At 35.9% G+C, this 17,029-nt stretch overlaps 1 protein-coding gene across 3 annotated transcripts in view; it reads right to left on the reverse strand.

Annotated features, from left to right (window-relative positions):
- Positions 1-17,029, reverse strand: part of LOC134369972 (survival of motor neuron protein) — a 35,632-nt gene that overhangs the window by 9,210 nt on the left and 9,393 nt on the right. For all 3 annotated transcript variants that reach the window (XM_063086849.1, XM_063086847.1, XM_063086848.1), the window contains 5 exons: positions 16,355-16,555; positions 16,052-16,207; positions 14,786-14,884; positions 14,001-14,111; positions 6,610-6,660 (listed from right to left, as the gene is read on the reverse strand). In XM_063086849.1, coding sequence (XP_062942919.1) covers positions 6,613-6,660; positions 14,001-14,111; positions 14,786-14,884; positions 16,052-16,207; positions 16,355-16,555 — 615 coding nt within the window. In that variant the 3' untranslated portion in view covers positions 6,610-6,612. The remainder of the gene's footprint in view (positions 1-6,609; positions 6,661-14,000; positions 14,112-14,785; positions 14,885-16,051; positions 16,208-16,354; positions 16,556-17,029) is intronic.

Here is a 17,029-nt window from a genome sequence, read left to right on the forward strand (position 1 = left end):
TACCAAAACCTGTGGGATACTGCAAAAGCAGTATTAAGGGGGAAATTTATTGCATTAAATGCTCACCTCAGAAGAATGGAAAGATGGCAAGTGAACAACCTAACACTTCACCTTAAAGATCTAGAAAAACAAGAACAATCCAAACCTAAAGTTAGCAGAAGGAAAGAAATCATTAAGATCAGAGAAGAACTTAATGAAATTGAAACCCAAAAAACAATACAAAAGATCAATGAATCAAAAAGTTGGTTTTTTAAAAAAATAAAATTGACAAACCATTAGCATGGCTAACAAAAAAAAGAAGAGAGAAGATTCAAATAACAAAAATTAGAAATGAAAAAGGTGATATTACAACTGATTCATCTGAAATACAAGCAATCATTCGAGACTACTATAAACAACTAAACAAGTTTGAAAATCTGGAGGAAATGGATAAATTTCTGGACACACACAAGCTCCCAAAACTGAGCCATGAAGATGTAGAAAATCTGAACAGACCAATAACAATAATGGAGATTGAAGCTGTTATCAGAAAGCTCCCAACAAAGAAAAGCCCAGGACCAGATGGATTCACAGCAGAATTTTACCAAACATTCAAAGAGGAAGTGACACTGATTCTTTACAAACTATTCCTAAAGACTGTAACAGACGCAAATCTCCCAAACTCTTTCTAAGAAGCAAACATCATCCTGATACCAAAACCAGGTAAAGATATAACCAAAAAAGAAAACTACAGGCCGATATCCTTGATCAATACAGATGCAAAAATCCTCAATAAAATACTAGCAAACAGAGTACAGCGACATATACGTAAAATTATTCAACACAATCAAGTGGGATCCATCCCAGGGATGCAAGGTTGGTACTACATACGCAAATCAATAAATGTGATACACCATATTAATAAACTCAAACACAAGGACCATATGATCATCTCTATAGATGCTGAAAAAGCATTTGATAAAATTCAACACTCATTCATGATAAAGACCCTCTATAAGTTAGGCATAGACGGAAAGTATCTCAACATAATTAAAGCCATATATGATAAACCCACCGCTAATATCATCCTGAATGGGGAAAAGCTGAAAGCTTTTCCTTTAAGAACAGGAACTAGACAAGGATGCCCACTCTCACCACTCCTATTCAACATAGTGTTGGAAGTACTAGCCAGAGCAATGAGAGAAGAGAAGGAAATAAAGGGCATCCAGATTGGAAAAGATGAAGTCAAACTGTCCCTGTTTGCAGATGACATGATCCTATATATCAAACAGCCTAAAACCTCTACAAAAAAACTCTTGGAATTGATAAATGATTTCAGCACAGTAGCAGGATACAAAATCAACACACAAAAATCAGTAGCATTTCTATTCTCCAATAGTGAACATGCAGAAAGAGAAATCAAGAAAGCCTGCCCATTTACAATAGCCACCAAAAAAATAAAATACTTAGGAACTGAGTTAACCAAGGATGTGAAAAATCTCTATAATGAGAACTACAAACCACTGCTGAGAGAAATTAGAGAGGATACAAGAAGATGGAAAGATATCCCATGCTCTTGGATTGGAAGAATCAACACAGTGAAAATGTCCATACTACCCAAAGTGATATACAAATTCAATGCAATCCCCATCAAAATTCCAAAGACATTTTTCTCAGAAATGGAAAGAACTATCCAGACATTTATATGGAATAACAAAAGACCACGCATAGCCAAAGCAGTTCTGAGCAAAAAAAAATAAAGTTAGAGGCATAACACTACCTGACTTTAAACTATACTAGAAAGCTATAATAACCAAAACAGTATGGTACTGGCATAAAAACAGACACACTGATCAATGGAATAGAATAGAGAATCCAGAAATCAATCCACACACCTACAGCCATCTGATCTTTGACAAAGGCACCAAGCCTATACACTGGGGAAGGGACTGCCTCTTTAGCAAATGGTGCTGGGAGAACTGGATATCAATATGCAGGCGAATGAAACTAGACCCAAACCTTTCACCATACACTAAAGTCAACTCAAAATGGATTAAACAATTAAATATACACCCAGAAACAATAAAACTTCTTAAAGAAAACATAGGAGAGACATTTCAGGAAATAGGACTGGACACAGACTTCATGAATATGACCCCAAAAGCACGGGCAACCAAAGGAAAAATAAACAAATGGGATTATATGAAACTAAAGAGCTTTTGCACAGCAAAAGAAACAATTAACAGAGTTAAAAGACAACCAACAGAGTGGGAGAAAATATTTGCAAAATATACATCTAACAAAGGATTAATATCCAGAATATACAAGGAACTCAAACAACTTTACAACAAAAATACAAGCAACCCAATTAAAAAATGGGCAAAAGAGCCAAGTAGGCATTTCTCTAAGGAAGATATACAAATGGCCAACAGACACATGAAAAAATGCTCAACATCACTCAGCATCTGGGAAATGCAAATCAAAACTACACTGAGATACCATCTCACCCCAGTTAGGATGGCTAAAATCCAAAAGACTCTGAACAATAAATGTTGGCGAGGTTGCGGAGAAAAAGGAACTCTCATACATTGTTGGTGGGACTGCAAAATGGTGCAGCCTCTATGGAAAATGGTATGGAGATTCCTGAAACAATTGCAGATAGATCTGCCATATGACCCAGCTATGCCACTGCTGGGAATATACCCAGAGGAATGGAAATCTTCAAGTCGAAGGTATACCTGTTCCCCAATGTTCATCGCAGCACTCTTTACAATAGCCAAGAGTTGGAACCAGCCCAAATGTCCATCATTGGATGAGTGGATACGGGAAATGTGGTAGATCTACACAATGGAATACTACTCAGCTATAAAAACGAATGAAATACTGCCATTTGCAACAACATGGATGGACCTTGAGAGAATTATATTAAGTGAAACAAGTCAGGCACAGAAAGAGAAATACCATATGTTCTCACTTATTGGTGGGAGCCAAAAATAAATAAATAAATTCACACACCACACACACACACACACACACACACACACACACACACACACACACACACACACACACACACACACACACACACACACACACACAACTGGTGGTGGGGGGGAAGAAGACACAACAACTACAATTCCTTGAAGTTGATACGACAAGCAAAGAGAAAGGACATTGTTGGGTGGGAGCGGGGAGAGGGAGGAGGGAGGGAGGTTTCGGTAATGGGCCACAATAATCAACCACATTGTACATCGACAAAATAAAATTAAGGAGAAAAACAAAACAAAACAAATATGGCTCCTTGTGTTTGTCTCTCTTCTGAATGTAGGTACTGCCATAGCTGTAGAACAAGCCATCTGGGATTATCCATCTGCGATTCCTTATAAGCACAAGGACAATTACTATAGTGAATGCCAAAGAACTAGCTCTGTTTTGACTTTATTCCTAGGATTACTCTAGACATACAATGTTGTGGCTTTGCTGTTTTCTGTCTGTACTTAAGAGGAAAGCTGCTTCATTACTGAATATTTAGTTAATGTAAATAGTGCCTAAAAATAATCCTAGGTCATAACCATTATGATTAACTCAACTTTCAAAACCACTCACCTAACACAGGATTTGTTAAAAGTCTTCTTCAAAACTAGCAAGAAATCGAACTAATGCCTAACCTTTCATGATGAATGGAAGACTGATCTGAAAACAACTCTGAAATTTCTCTTCCATTTACCATTTTCACTCTTCTTTGACATTACCTCCAGTCTATGCTCTAAGCCCATCCTTGACTTCAAAAATCTGCCAGATACTGTAGACTTCGTGAAGAATAAGATGTAGTACCATTCCTCTAATGATAGAAGACAGACAGATATATAAACAATAAAGACAATATAATGTGAGAAGCTATGTAACAGAAGTTGAGAGCAGATTAAAGGAGGGGAAATTACAAAGATGGGGGTGGCAGATAAGAAGTTTGGGTAGCACTAAGAATAGTGATATGGCATTTGACCTAGCTTATGCCTCTAAATACATCGTGCCCTCACTGCCAGCGCCACAGGGTCCGCCCAAAGTCCTGAGGCATGGAGCTATGAACCAGACCCTCTCCCATAACCAGGCACACCGCCATTGCCACCACCAACTAGGTAAGGAGCATGCCAAAAACATCACCTCCATGTGGGTGGCCCACCATAGTAACCACAATAAACACGGCTGCCATAAAAGCGACTAGATGCCACAACCGCCATGCAGATGGTCCACCAGCCACTGGAGTCCACTGACACAAGGAGAGTCACCAGCAGAGACCAAAGAAAAGAAGAGGATGTCTCTCTCCACAAAGCTCATTCCAGAGTGACAGAAGAAGCATCTGCTCTACGATAATATTGGGGGACCTGAATGCACCTCTCAGCATTGGACAGATCATCTAGGCAACAAATCAACAGAGTAACCATTACTCTTTCAGAAGGAGAGAAGAAATCTAGGGTAATTAGAGGGGGAAGTGGGAGGGAGAGGGGGATGAAGAGAGATTAGACAAGGGGCATAAAGAACAAGTATGACATGCAACAATATATATGCTAGTAATATTATTTGATCAACGTATGTCAATGTTGAACCCCCAAAATATATATAATCAATTATGATTAAATAAAAATAAGAAACAAATAAAATAAATAAATAAATACATCATGCACTAATGCTTCTGGCTTTGTACATTCTGCGCCTGGAAGAATCTAACTAATTCCATCCTCTGCCTAATTTTTCTATTTACATTTTTAGACTTGGCTGAATAACCCAGGTAAAAAACTTCAAGTGAATGAAGATGATTTTAACCAAAGAATGAAATATGGGTAATTACATTTTTAATGCAATGATTTATATAATTTAATAAACACTTCTCCCAGGACTACATCTCCCATTCTGAAAATGAAAAAGACGATGTGATCTTCAAAAATTTGCTTTTCAAGGAAACATGGAAATATCTACTAAGAATCCTAACAACATCCACAGTCTTTTATAAAATAGTCATAGTACAGATATTCATTCTAAAACTATGACAGATTAGAATCAAATTACTACATATAGAAGGTATTTACTGTGAAGTTATCCAGAATGGCAAGAACTACTGCACTAAAGGAACAGTGGCAGTATAGAGGCAAAAAATCTGACAGAAACAATAATGTAAAGATATGAAAAAGAGTGCATTAAGTGGGGATACACACACACACACACACACACACACACACACACACACACACACTGCTATGATGGTGTTCATATTAAAGTATAAATGATATGGGCCGAAACTGTTATTATATACTTTTAAACATATAGAAAATAGAAAAAAAAAGATGAACTTCCATATACACAGCAGTTAGATTCACTAACATTTTGCCATATATGATTCACACACACATACACATTTTGCCAGACTATTTTAAAAATATTTTAGAGACACTATAACACTTAACTCTATTCAGTATACAAATTAAAATATATTCTTCTATAAACTACAACACTCTTATCACGGCTCATAAAATTAGTAATAATTATCTAATATTTAAATTCCAGTCCATATTCAAATTTCTTCAATGCCTCTTCCCCAAGTCTTTTACAGAAGGCTTTTCAAACCAGAGTCCAATGAAGGATCCCACACTAAATTTGGCTATTATGCTGTTAGGTAATTTTTATCTAGAAAAGTTACCCACCCCACCTCCTTTTTCCTTCCTGACACTGATATTTTGAAAAAATGAGGCCATTTACCTTCTATAACAGTCCACATTCTGGGCCTGTCTAATCATTTCTCTAGTGGTGTCACTTAACTTTTTGCTCTAGCCCCAGAATTTCCTATAAATGGGAAATTAGACTAAAGACTTAACTAAATTCCAGTTAAACTTTTTTGACCAGAACACTTCATAGGTAATATAGTGTACTTCATACTGCATCACAAATCAAAAGGCATGTTTGGTTGTCTGACTACTGGCACTGCAAAGCGTCATCAGATCCTAGGGATTTCTTTAGTGTTCTTTCTTTCTTTCTTTTTTTTTTTGGCAGCTGGGCAGTAGAAGAATCTAAACCGATGACTTTGGTGTTGCAAGGTCTTTATTGTAAGGCTGGCCAGTAAGCTTAGTTGGTTAGAGTGCAGCCTTAAACACCAAGGTCATGCGTTCAGATCCCAGTACTGGAGAGCTCCACTGTCCCCCCCCCCCCGCCCCGCGCAATAAATAAATAAATGAATGAATAAGGTCTTTACATTAAAAGTATGCTTCTTCTGCACAACCAATCAGCAATTATTTGGTGAGATAATAATTTGACACCATGAGAATTCTAGTGGGGATACAGATCAAAGCACCCCCCCCTTCCCTCTATTTTTTTTCTTTTTTGGCAGCTGGCCTATAGGGGGATCCAAATCCTCAACTTTGGTGTAATAACACCATGTTCTCACCAACTGAGCTAAACAGCCAGCCCCTAGATCAATATTTTATCTAAGAGTTTTGGCATCAAAATGTCTTTAATATTGTTTTACATTAACTTTTCAACTATTTAACATTCAATTTTTAAATGTTCAAAAACATTTGTTTTTCACAGATCAAAAAATTTATACGGAAGTAAGATTCACTTTCATAACGATGGCAGACTTACTCCTTAATTGAAATGTGAGCACCTTCCTTCTTTTTGATTTTGTTTGAAACCCTGTAAGGAAAATAAAGGAAGTTAAAAGAATACATACACATTTAATACAGATGTTAATATGCTTTAAAAGTGATCCCAAAGCAAACAATTATTAGGCTGCAATTAAGTTTTCCTTCTTTCACTAAGTCCAATAAAGTTCCTGAATCCATCTATACCTTATTTTTGTTAAATAAAAATATACAACCTAAAATTATTTCTGTAATACTCATTTATTAAAATAAAACCACTAAAGATCAGTAATTACTAAATAAAAACATTAAAGCAGTTTTAAAAAATCAATACTCAAATATTTATTGTTTTTCCTGGTTACATCTAGCCCAAATGTCCTATTCTTCTCTTCTGGCTTCAACGCCTTGTATCTTTCCCTGCATGTATACTAGCTTGTAGTGGCTTCCCACTTCACTACTAATCTACATCTAAAAGGCCTAAAAGGCCATAAGATGAATACATCTGAAAGTGATGTGTTATAATAAGTACCAAAAGCATAACCTATTCTATGTTATTCTAATACCATTACTCTTAGTCATTTGCATTCTGATTAGATTTCTAGAAATAGAAAAAGGTAGAGTTTAAGAGCTGGACTCAAAGCCTATATGGCTGCTCTTACAAAAGTAGCGGGATACTGGAAAAGTCATCAACAAAGTGGCCTCTGTGGAGTAAAGGTTAAGAGTTGCTAGCCTAAGGCAATGGTGTCTTAACACTTAAGCTGTCGGAAAACCTGACAATAAGCAATGGCTTATAGTTTTTAACATTAAAATTTTCCAAGATACAAAAATGCAGGCTCGGGGCTGACCTGTGGGCCCACTCGGGAGAGTGTGGTGCTGATAGCACCAAGGCTACGGGTTCGGATCCCATATAGGGATGGCCGGTTGGCTCACTGGGTGAGCATGGTGCTGACAACACCAAGTCAAGGGTTAAGATCCTCTCACCGGTCATCTTTAAAAAAAAAAAAAAAAAAAAAATGCAGGCTCTAGGAAACTCATTTCCTCACACTTCTGAAATGAAGTTCATATGTTTATATTTTAATTCAGCTAATTAAATTTAATTAATGCATATTATTATACAAATAACACTCTTAAAAGTAAAGACCATTTCTCTGGTTAGCCCTGAATTTGTGGCAAATATTCTGAAGAAGGCTGCTGCCCAACAACTGCTACTCAAACTCAAGAAAAAGAAACAGAGACATCTGGATTTTGGTGGTCAGGACAAAGGTTAAAAGTCCACTGAAAAACTACTAGGTTTTAATAACAGTACAACAATCAAGTACATGAAATAGAAACGTTCAAGTACAATTTAACTAACTCTAATTGTTCATGTCATCTTTCAAATCAAATATATTCTAACATGTTAATGCATTCATATTTTTAACTACTGTTAGAATCATCAAAGCTGGAAATAATAAGATACATAACTATCTAAGGGTATGATAAAATTGGCATTTTCAAATTGCACTGCAGCATGCACATGGAAATAAGAATTTTGGAAAGCCAGTTGACAGTATGTATCAAAAGCCATCAAAATGTTTACACTTGTGGTGCCAGGGTTCGATCCCTATACCAGCCAGGTGCCAAAAACAAAAACAAAACAAAACAAAACAAAGAAAAAGGAAAAAAAATGTTTAGGCTTTTTGACCCAATAATGACACTTCTAGAAATCATTAGAAAATAATCTACAAGAAACTTTATATATAAAAATGGTTATCTAGTTACCACAATAAAAACCTGCTAATATAACATTTGGCAAATTATAAACTTACTCTGAACCAACCTTATTATGAACCAGGCACTGTTCTAAATGCTACAGATCCAAGGGCTGCAAGACAGGCAACGTCCCTACCCTTATGGAGCTTACACTCCACAGGAGGGAGACAAATAAAAAGGTAAAAAAATTATACCAGGGAATGATAAATGCCACATAAAGATCTAAATCAGGTAAAGTGATAGAGAATGAGGGACAGTACTTCTAGACTAAACAGGGAAGGTAAAATTTAAGTTATCTGAATGACAAGAAGCCTGACAAGTGAAATCTGGGGGCAGAATTTTCAGACAAAAGAACAGCGAGTGCAAAGACCTGAAGAAGGTATAAACCTGGTATATATCAAGAAGAAAAGAGACCAGTGTTGCTGGAATGAAGTATGAAAGAGCTTGGAAAGGCAAACAAGTTGGCAAGACACTTCATGCTATACTTTTGCAAACCAGGGTAAAAGGTTTGGATGTTAACCTAAGTATGACTGGAAGCTATTGGAGGGTTTTAAAGGAATAGGTATGATCTGCTTTACATTTTAAAGTATTATTCTAGCTGCTGTATGGAGAATGGATTTGGTAGGGTGGGACACAAGATTTTATAAGCAAAAAGACGACAATAATACATTGAACTTTCAAAAGGAGAGAACAAACGTAAGGATACTAGATATGGGGAGGAGGGAGAGAGGAGAGTTGGGGAGTGATTGGTTGGCTAAGGGGCATAAAGAATAATTACAATTTGTAATAATGAATATGCTAATAAAAAAAGATTTTATAAGCAAAGAGAGCTGGAAACTATTGCAGTAACGCAAGAGATGATGATGTCTTATTTGTTTTCCAGCATTCATAAAGAGCTATTAACATCCAATCATAAAAAGACAATCAACCTAATTAAAAAATTAGGCAAGGGATTTGAAGACATTTCTCTAAAGAAGATATACAAATGGCCAACAAGCACACGAAAAGATGCTCAACATTATTCAGTCATTAGGAAATGTAAATCAGAACCACAATAAGGTACTACTTCACACCCACTACGATGGTTATAATCAGAGAAAATAACAAGTGTTGAAATGGATGTAGAGAAATAAGGACCATCACACACTGTTGGAAAGAATGCAGAATGATGTAGCCACTCTGGAAAACAGCTTGGCAGTTTCTCTAAGTGTTAACCAGTTACCGTATGAGCCAATAATGCCACTCCTAGGTATATGCCCCCAAAGAATCGAAAAAATTTTCATAACAGCATTATTCATAACAGCCTCCAAAAGGGAACAACCCAAATGTCCATCTGGATAAACAAAATGTAGTACATCCATAAAACGAATTATCATTCAGCATTAAAAACATATGAAGTACTGATACATGCTATAACTTGGATGAAACCTTGAGAAACTTAGGCTAAGTAAACGAATCTGCACACAGTAACACCAAGGTCAAGGGTTTGTATTGTCCTACCCTCCAGCTGTCAAAAGAAAAAAAAAAAAAAAAAGATTATAGCCACAAATGACCACATACTGTATGATTCCATTTATATGAAATGTCCAAAACAGGCAAATCCATAGAGGTAGAAAGTAGTTTAAAGGGCTGGGAGGAGAGGGTATTAGGGAGGAATTGCTAATGGGCATGAGGTTTCTTTTTGGGTAATGAAAATGTTCTCGAATTAGATAGTGGTAGTGGTTTCGCAACTTCATGAATATAATAAAATCCACTGAACTGTACACTTTAAAAGTGTGAATTGTAAGGTATGTGAAATGTATCTCAAATTTAAAAAAGAGATGATGCTGTCTTGAATGGGGTAGTAGCAGCAGAGAGAGAGCAAAGTGCACTGATTCAGGATCTGTACATAAACAGTCAAGAAGACTTTTTTACAAATTGGATGTTCAGAGTTAGGGAAAGTAAAGAATCAAGGCTAATTCCAGGTTTCTGGATTGAACAACTGGTGCTGCTAGAACACCAATAATATTGCTCAGTGAGATGTAAAGGCTATTGGAATACAGCTGTAAGGAGTAACACCAAGAGTTTCGCTTTGAGATGTATCTAACAGATATCCATACTATGAGAAAAAAAGAGGCAATTGGATAAACAAGTCTGAAATTTAGGGCTACAGATCTGAGAACTATCAGTACACATATGCCATTTTAAACCATGGACTAGATAAGATCACTTAGTGAGAGTTAGAAGTGGGCTATGAGGTGGACATAAGGAACTCAGATATTAGGAGGAGAAAAAGCCATTAAAGGAGTCTAGAAGGAGCAGCCAAAAGGCATCAAACCAGTACAGTATATGGTGTCACTCATGCCAAGAGAAATAAATGTTTTCAAAGTGTAGTCAAATGTATAGAAATGTTGCTGAGAGAAGAGACATAAAAGCAGAGGAATGACCACTGATTTGACCTGGAGGCAAAATCTTAGTTGGTTAGGGAAGCCTACCTCATAGGACTAAAGAGACACTGTAAGGTGAAGAAGGTAGGAAACCAGCAATAATGCTTTCAAGAAGTTGGGCTGTGGAGGGGAGGAAAGAAATGGCATGATAACTAGAAAAGTTATAAAGAAAGTGGGTAGAAAGAAAAAAAAAAGTGGGTAGAGCTAAATAGTCCCTAAATTTAGCTAAATGGTAGGGCTAAAAAAGTCACCAGCAAAGACTGATAAGTAAGAAAACCAAACTGCAACTAATTCTCATACTATGCCTTTATATAAAGATACATGCTTTACAACATGGATGAACCTTGAAAACATTATGCTAAATGAAAGAAGCTAGATATGAAAGACCACATATAATTCTGTTTATATGACACATCCAGAATAGACAAATCCATATAGACAGGAAGCTTACTGGCTGCAGAAAATGTGTGTACAGGGTTTCTTTTTGGGGTAATGAAAATGTTCTAAAATTGACAGTAGGACTGTAGCAATGGTGCATAACAATGAATATATTAAAAACCCAAACCATTAACTTATATACTTTAAAAAGTGAGAACTGTATGCCATGTAAAATATCTCAATAAAGCTATTAAGAAAAAAGAAAAAAATATATCCATAGCAACACAATTTTTAATAGCCCAATTGGAAACAACACAAACATCCATCAATAGTAGAACAAATAAACAGATTATGGTATATTCATACAATAAAATGCAATGTAGCTACAATCATGAAATGTGATAACAGCTACACTTACATACAACAACACAGATTAGTCTCACAAACAAAATGTTGAAGGAAAAAAGCCAGCCTCATAGGAATATTTGTATGAATCCATCCTATGATTTTGTAAAACATATTTGGTCTTTGTCCCCGTCTCCTAGCATAAAACTCCTAAAATTCTTAGAATCTCCAAAGTGCTAAGTACCTTACTGTATGCTAATGAGTTGTCTCCATAAAAACCCTTGTTTTATTGAGATGGTAATTAGTCACTAGCCCCTTTTGTTTTCTTCATTTTCCCAGAGAGTTGCTGAACAGATAAGGCTCCCCTTGAGATGGTAATTAGTTGCTAACTACTTTTGTTTTCTTCATTCCCTGGTGTTTCTCCCTTCACAGGGCTTTAGTGGGTATTTTCTGTGGGCTTGTTCTGAGCCCCCAGACGAAGGAATTCTTTGCAAGTGGATAATAAATTTTAGGCGTAGTTTGGGAAGATTGTGTACCCCGTAGTACACAGCCAATAAGGAATTGGGGGGAGGGACTTGTGTACTAGGGAATAAATTGCTTGCTACAATCCCTTTTCCATGTACCTGTCCCATTCACAGACATCCAGACTTGCAAGGCCGTTATTAAAGTCCCGCTTCACTATACCTTGTGTCTCCGTGTCCATCCTTTGGCATTGGATGGGTGAGGGCATTTCTCACAGAATTAAACCAAATTAGACAACATCCAGCTGATGTCCAGTGCAGAAGTGAATGCTTGGTGTGTGGGGAACCCCCCTCCTCCCACAATTTGGTCACAGAAGTCTTCTGTGTTGATTGTTGCAGATGACAGCACAGAATAAACACTTTGATTTGTTTATTCTTATATACTCAGACATCCATAAAAGTCCCAAAATGAGAAAAACTAATCATTTATGATGTCAGAAGTCAGGAAAATGGTTATCCTTAAGAAAGGGATGTGTAATGATGAGAATATGGAGGCTTATGGGATTATGATAATGTTCTTTTTCTTGATATTGGTGCCGATTACACAGGTGTAATCACTTTGTGAAAATTCATCAAGCTGTTCACTTTCAATATGAGTATCTTTCAATAAAATGTTACATTGACAACCAGAAACAAAAAACATGAATCTATGCACAATATGAATTGCAAAATAAGTCAATATATATTAAACTGGGTAAACAGAGTTATGCATGAATTTCTTCCCCTCTACACTTCCCTGTCTAAAAAAATTTTTAACAAACATAAATTATGCCAATACTTTATATGTGCATTATATATATTATTTTCAAATACACCATAATTAAAAAATCATGCAAGCTTAGAGAATGGAGTCAGATAATTGGTCTCAAAACAAAATACAAGCAATTAACTTTTTAATTTTTATCATCTTTTTGGTTATTAAAAGGGGAAATTCATCATATATACAAATATACCATGGTTATACAACAGCTAAAGAGTAGCTTTTATTTTTTTATTTTTTCAAAATCAAAAATAGTGTTAATTCTGGTGTCTCCAAAGCACCAAAAAAAAAAAAAAAAAAGAAAGAAAGAAAAAGAAAAAGAAAGAAAGAAAGAAAAAAACCACCCTTCCCATGTTTCAGGGCTCAGATCCAGGCCACGGGGGCTACCCTGTAGGTGCTGCAGGCCCAGGGGCCAAGTCAATACTGGCCATGGGCTCAAAGCGGGACCAGCCCATGGGTTTGGTTCTTAGGGACTGGATGGGAGGCTGACTGCCTCAGTTTGGGGAACCCAGAACCTGGACTAGGGATGAGAGAGATCAGGGGTCAAGGACAGAGGTCTGCAACATTCAGTTCTAGTACTCTGGCTGAGACATCCAGAGGTCAGGGTTCAGAAGTGGGAGCCAATGCCAAGAATAGTTTCTAAATAAGAATGTTAAAAAGGGCATGCACTGATGACATGCTAAAAAATATTACACCTTCAAGTCAACTGTTTATTTTCTTCTATATTAATTAACAAAAATTCAAGTGCCTATGATATCACATAATTTTAGCATTACACAATAACTTTCTTTTAAAAATAATTCTAAAATTTCCCACCAAAATACAATAGAACATGTCTGCACTAGACTGATGTACAAAATGACAAGTTTGAAGCACCAGTTCCCAAGGTCTAATTTGATATATACTACCCTCTATGCACAAAAAGGGCTGTCCAGTTGGTTCAGTTGGTTACAGCATAGCTTTGTAACACCAAGGGAAAGGGTTTGGATCCCTGTACTGCCCAGCCATCCCCCCCGCAAAGTTTTTTTTAAATGAACTACAATTACTCTTAATAGGGACAATGCAAGAATAACTTAAGCCTTAGATAGCTATATTTTTTAATTTTTAAGGTAGTTTTCAAGTCTTAGGATCTACATAACAAACTACTCGTTAGTCACAAGACAAAGTCATATAACCACAAAGAAATTTTTAGGAAAAGATGCTGACTTACCATATAATAACCAGTATGATAGCCACTCATGTACCAAGAGATTAACATACTTCCCAAAGCATCAGCATCATCAAGAGAATCTGGACATATGGGAGGTGGTGGGGGAATTATCTGGAAATGGAGAAAGATATATTTTAAATCCAGTTAATAAAAATATGATGTCTGGAGATTCATTTTACATAGAGAATGCTGGCTATTTACATATAGAACGCTGCATCTTTTCCTACATCTCACGTCATCTCCTATTTAAATTTTTTAAAAAATCTAACATTTGGAGAAAGGCAACCGATAACAACAACTAAAGACCAAGAAAACTAAATTTAACAAGAATCAAAAGATAATAGGTGACATAAAATGTTTAAACATTTTGACTTGATGAGACTATTTTTCTGTTCCACTATTATTAAGCTATGAGTAAAAGACCAAGCATAAATACTTTTATGTTTTTCCTCAAAACACACACACACACACACACACACACACACACACACACACACAAAAACACCCACATAGCATTTCAAGGGCCATTTTAAGTAAGGGTCTTGGGTAGGACCTCCACCCTACCCCTACACCAACATATAGTCTGCCAAAAAATGTCTGTGTCTATTGTTAATACCTAAAAATCTACCATTAAATACAAAAAAATCAGAGATTTAGTTCAAATTTTTGCCTATTAGAATCTGGCCCTAGGGATAGTCTAAGATGACATTTTCTAATCTCCTATATCCTGCTAAATCCAAACTGTATATGAAAGCAAAATTTAATCTGAATTCTTCTGTACTTACTGGTGGTCCAGAAGGAAATGGAGGCAGCCAGCATGATAGGAAGTGGGGTGGTGGGGGTGGTGGTGGTGGTGGTGGTGGGCCATTGAATTTTAAACCTGGCTATAAAGAATATTTCAAAGAAAAAGTAATTTACCAATTTCAATATGAAAGGAAGAAAAAGGATTCAATACCAAAAGGATAAAAATAATTATCCAGAATAAGGTCTGTATTATACATATCAAAAAGATTAAATAGAGTTTCATGTACCAAATCCTGAAGTCAAACAGACTCATAAGTCAAATGACAACCTCTAGATTTTTCTCATTTCCTTTCTACGTAAATGAGAAAGAAGTAAAGGAAGTAAAATCCAAGAAAGGAAGATGTGTAATTATCTAATAAATCAGACACAGTATATTTAGCAAGACATTTCAATCATAAAAGACTATATCCCCCACACTTCCATTAACTAAAAACTGTATAACCTGTTAATGGAAACACTCTTAGCTATATATGATAACTTACAGCGCATATTATGAAAACTAGCAAATCTCTCATCTAACAAAAATCAACCCCCCAAGACCAACAAAGCATGATATATATTAAGAGGTTTGATCATTTTAAATTTAAGAAACCATAATACGATGTAAACCTCAATAAGAAAGCTATCAGAGAAAATCTTAAGAAAAAAATTTGATGAGTCATGCTTGATTTTTCAAAAATTATTTCCTGAATACCATGCCCTCCAGGGAAAAAAATCACTGCTATACACAAAACAACTGCATAGGGACATACCCTTGGGTTCCATGACATAACCTAATCTGTAATAAAAATCTTTTTTGTTTAAGTTGATTTCTGTTACTTATAACCATAAATGAAAACAATATTTACATTTTAACTCTACAAAATAATCTGGGAGCTCCTTAGGATTTTATACATATTAGATGTAAACACTGTATATATACATTTTTTTAACATATCTTATGTGGGTGATATGGGGAACTACGACACATCTCCTAGCTGATGATAAAATATTATTATACTTTCTAACTCAAATAGTTTGCTAAATTATTAGCCTAACACACAATACTCAACAATAGTAGTTGGGTAAGTCTTTCAGTACAAACCACTCTGCATGACCATTTTATTTCTTTTCAAAGAATTCTCATGTGTGTGTTAATAACATCTAAAGAAAGCTACAAATGTTTCACAGGAAAGCTACAAATAATGGAGGGGTTAAATGTACCAAATATTATTTCCTGAGAAATCTTTTCTGGGAGGAAAGTTTACCTTTCCTGGTCCTAGTCCTGACGCTGGCATGGGGGGTGGTGGAGGGAGAAAAGAGTTCCACGGAGTAGTTTTTGACTTGCTATTATTTGGTTTATTTCCAGGAGACCTGGACAAGTTTTCACTCTCATCCGTTGAAGCTTGACTTTCATTTTCATTCTTTAATAACAAAAAAACCACACATTATTGTTAAAGGTGTCATTAAGAAAAACTTGATGCCTCAGTTGATCAAACCAACAAGTTATACTGGTTAGTTTGTCATCCAGTCTCTGCTTCCAGGAATTGAATTTTTTTTTGCGTCCTTACCTCTTGAGCATTCTGTTCTATATTATTAGCTACTTCAGAGGTTGGAGAAAATAGATCAGACAGATTTTGCTCTTCTTTATTTCCATAGCCAGTGTAAACCACAACACAGGTTCCTCTCTTAAAATCAACTGAAGCAATGGTAGCTGGGTAAATGCAGCCATCTTCTGACCAAATGGCAGAACATTTGTCACCAACTTTCCACTACAAAAGAAATCAAAGATACACACATGCACACTTATTTCTTTTAAAGAGGGCAAATTGTAAGCCTTGTAATGCCAAGGTCAAGGGTTCAGATTCCTGTACCAGAAAGCCACAAAAAAAAAAAAAAAAAAAGGGCAAAACAAAATAAAAAATTATTAGTTAAAAAAAAAAAAAAGAGGCAAACTATAATCTTGCCTGGACAGGGGTTGGAAAGTGGAAAGTGGAGGGGATAATCTCCAGTTAACTGATTTAGAAGACAGAATGATATAGTAAAAAATGCTTGGGGCCAAAAAACACATAAATCCAGATTGCAACTCTCCCATTTACATAATCATGCACAAGTTTCTTAATCTTTTTGAGTCTTATTTTCCTCATTTGTTAAACGTCTATAATACAACTACCTCCCATATTTGAAGTGAATAATAGGAAAAGAGGAAGTATAGAAAGTGTCCAGTACTCTGGTCTGGCACAGAG

This window comes from Cynocephalus volans, chromosome 2 (assembly GCF_027409185.1).
Source record: "Cynocephalus volans isolate mCynVol1 chromosome 2, mCynVol1.pri, whole genome shotgun sequence".
NCBI lineage: Eukaryota > Metazoa > Chordata > Mammalia > Dermoptera > Cynocephalidae > Cynocephalus > Cynocephalus volans.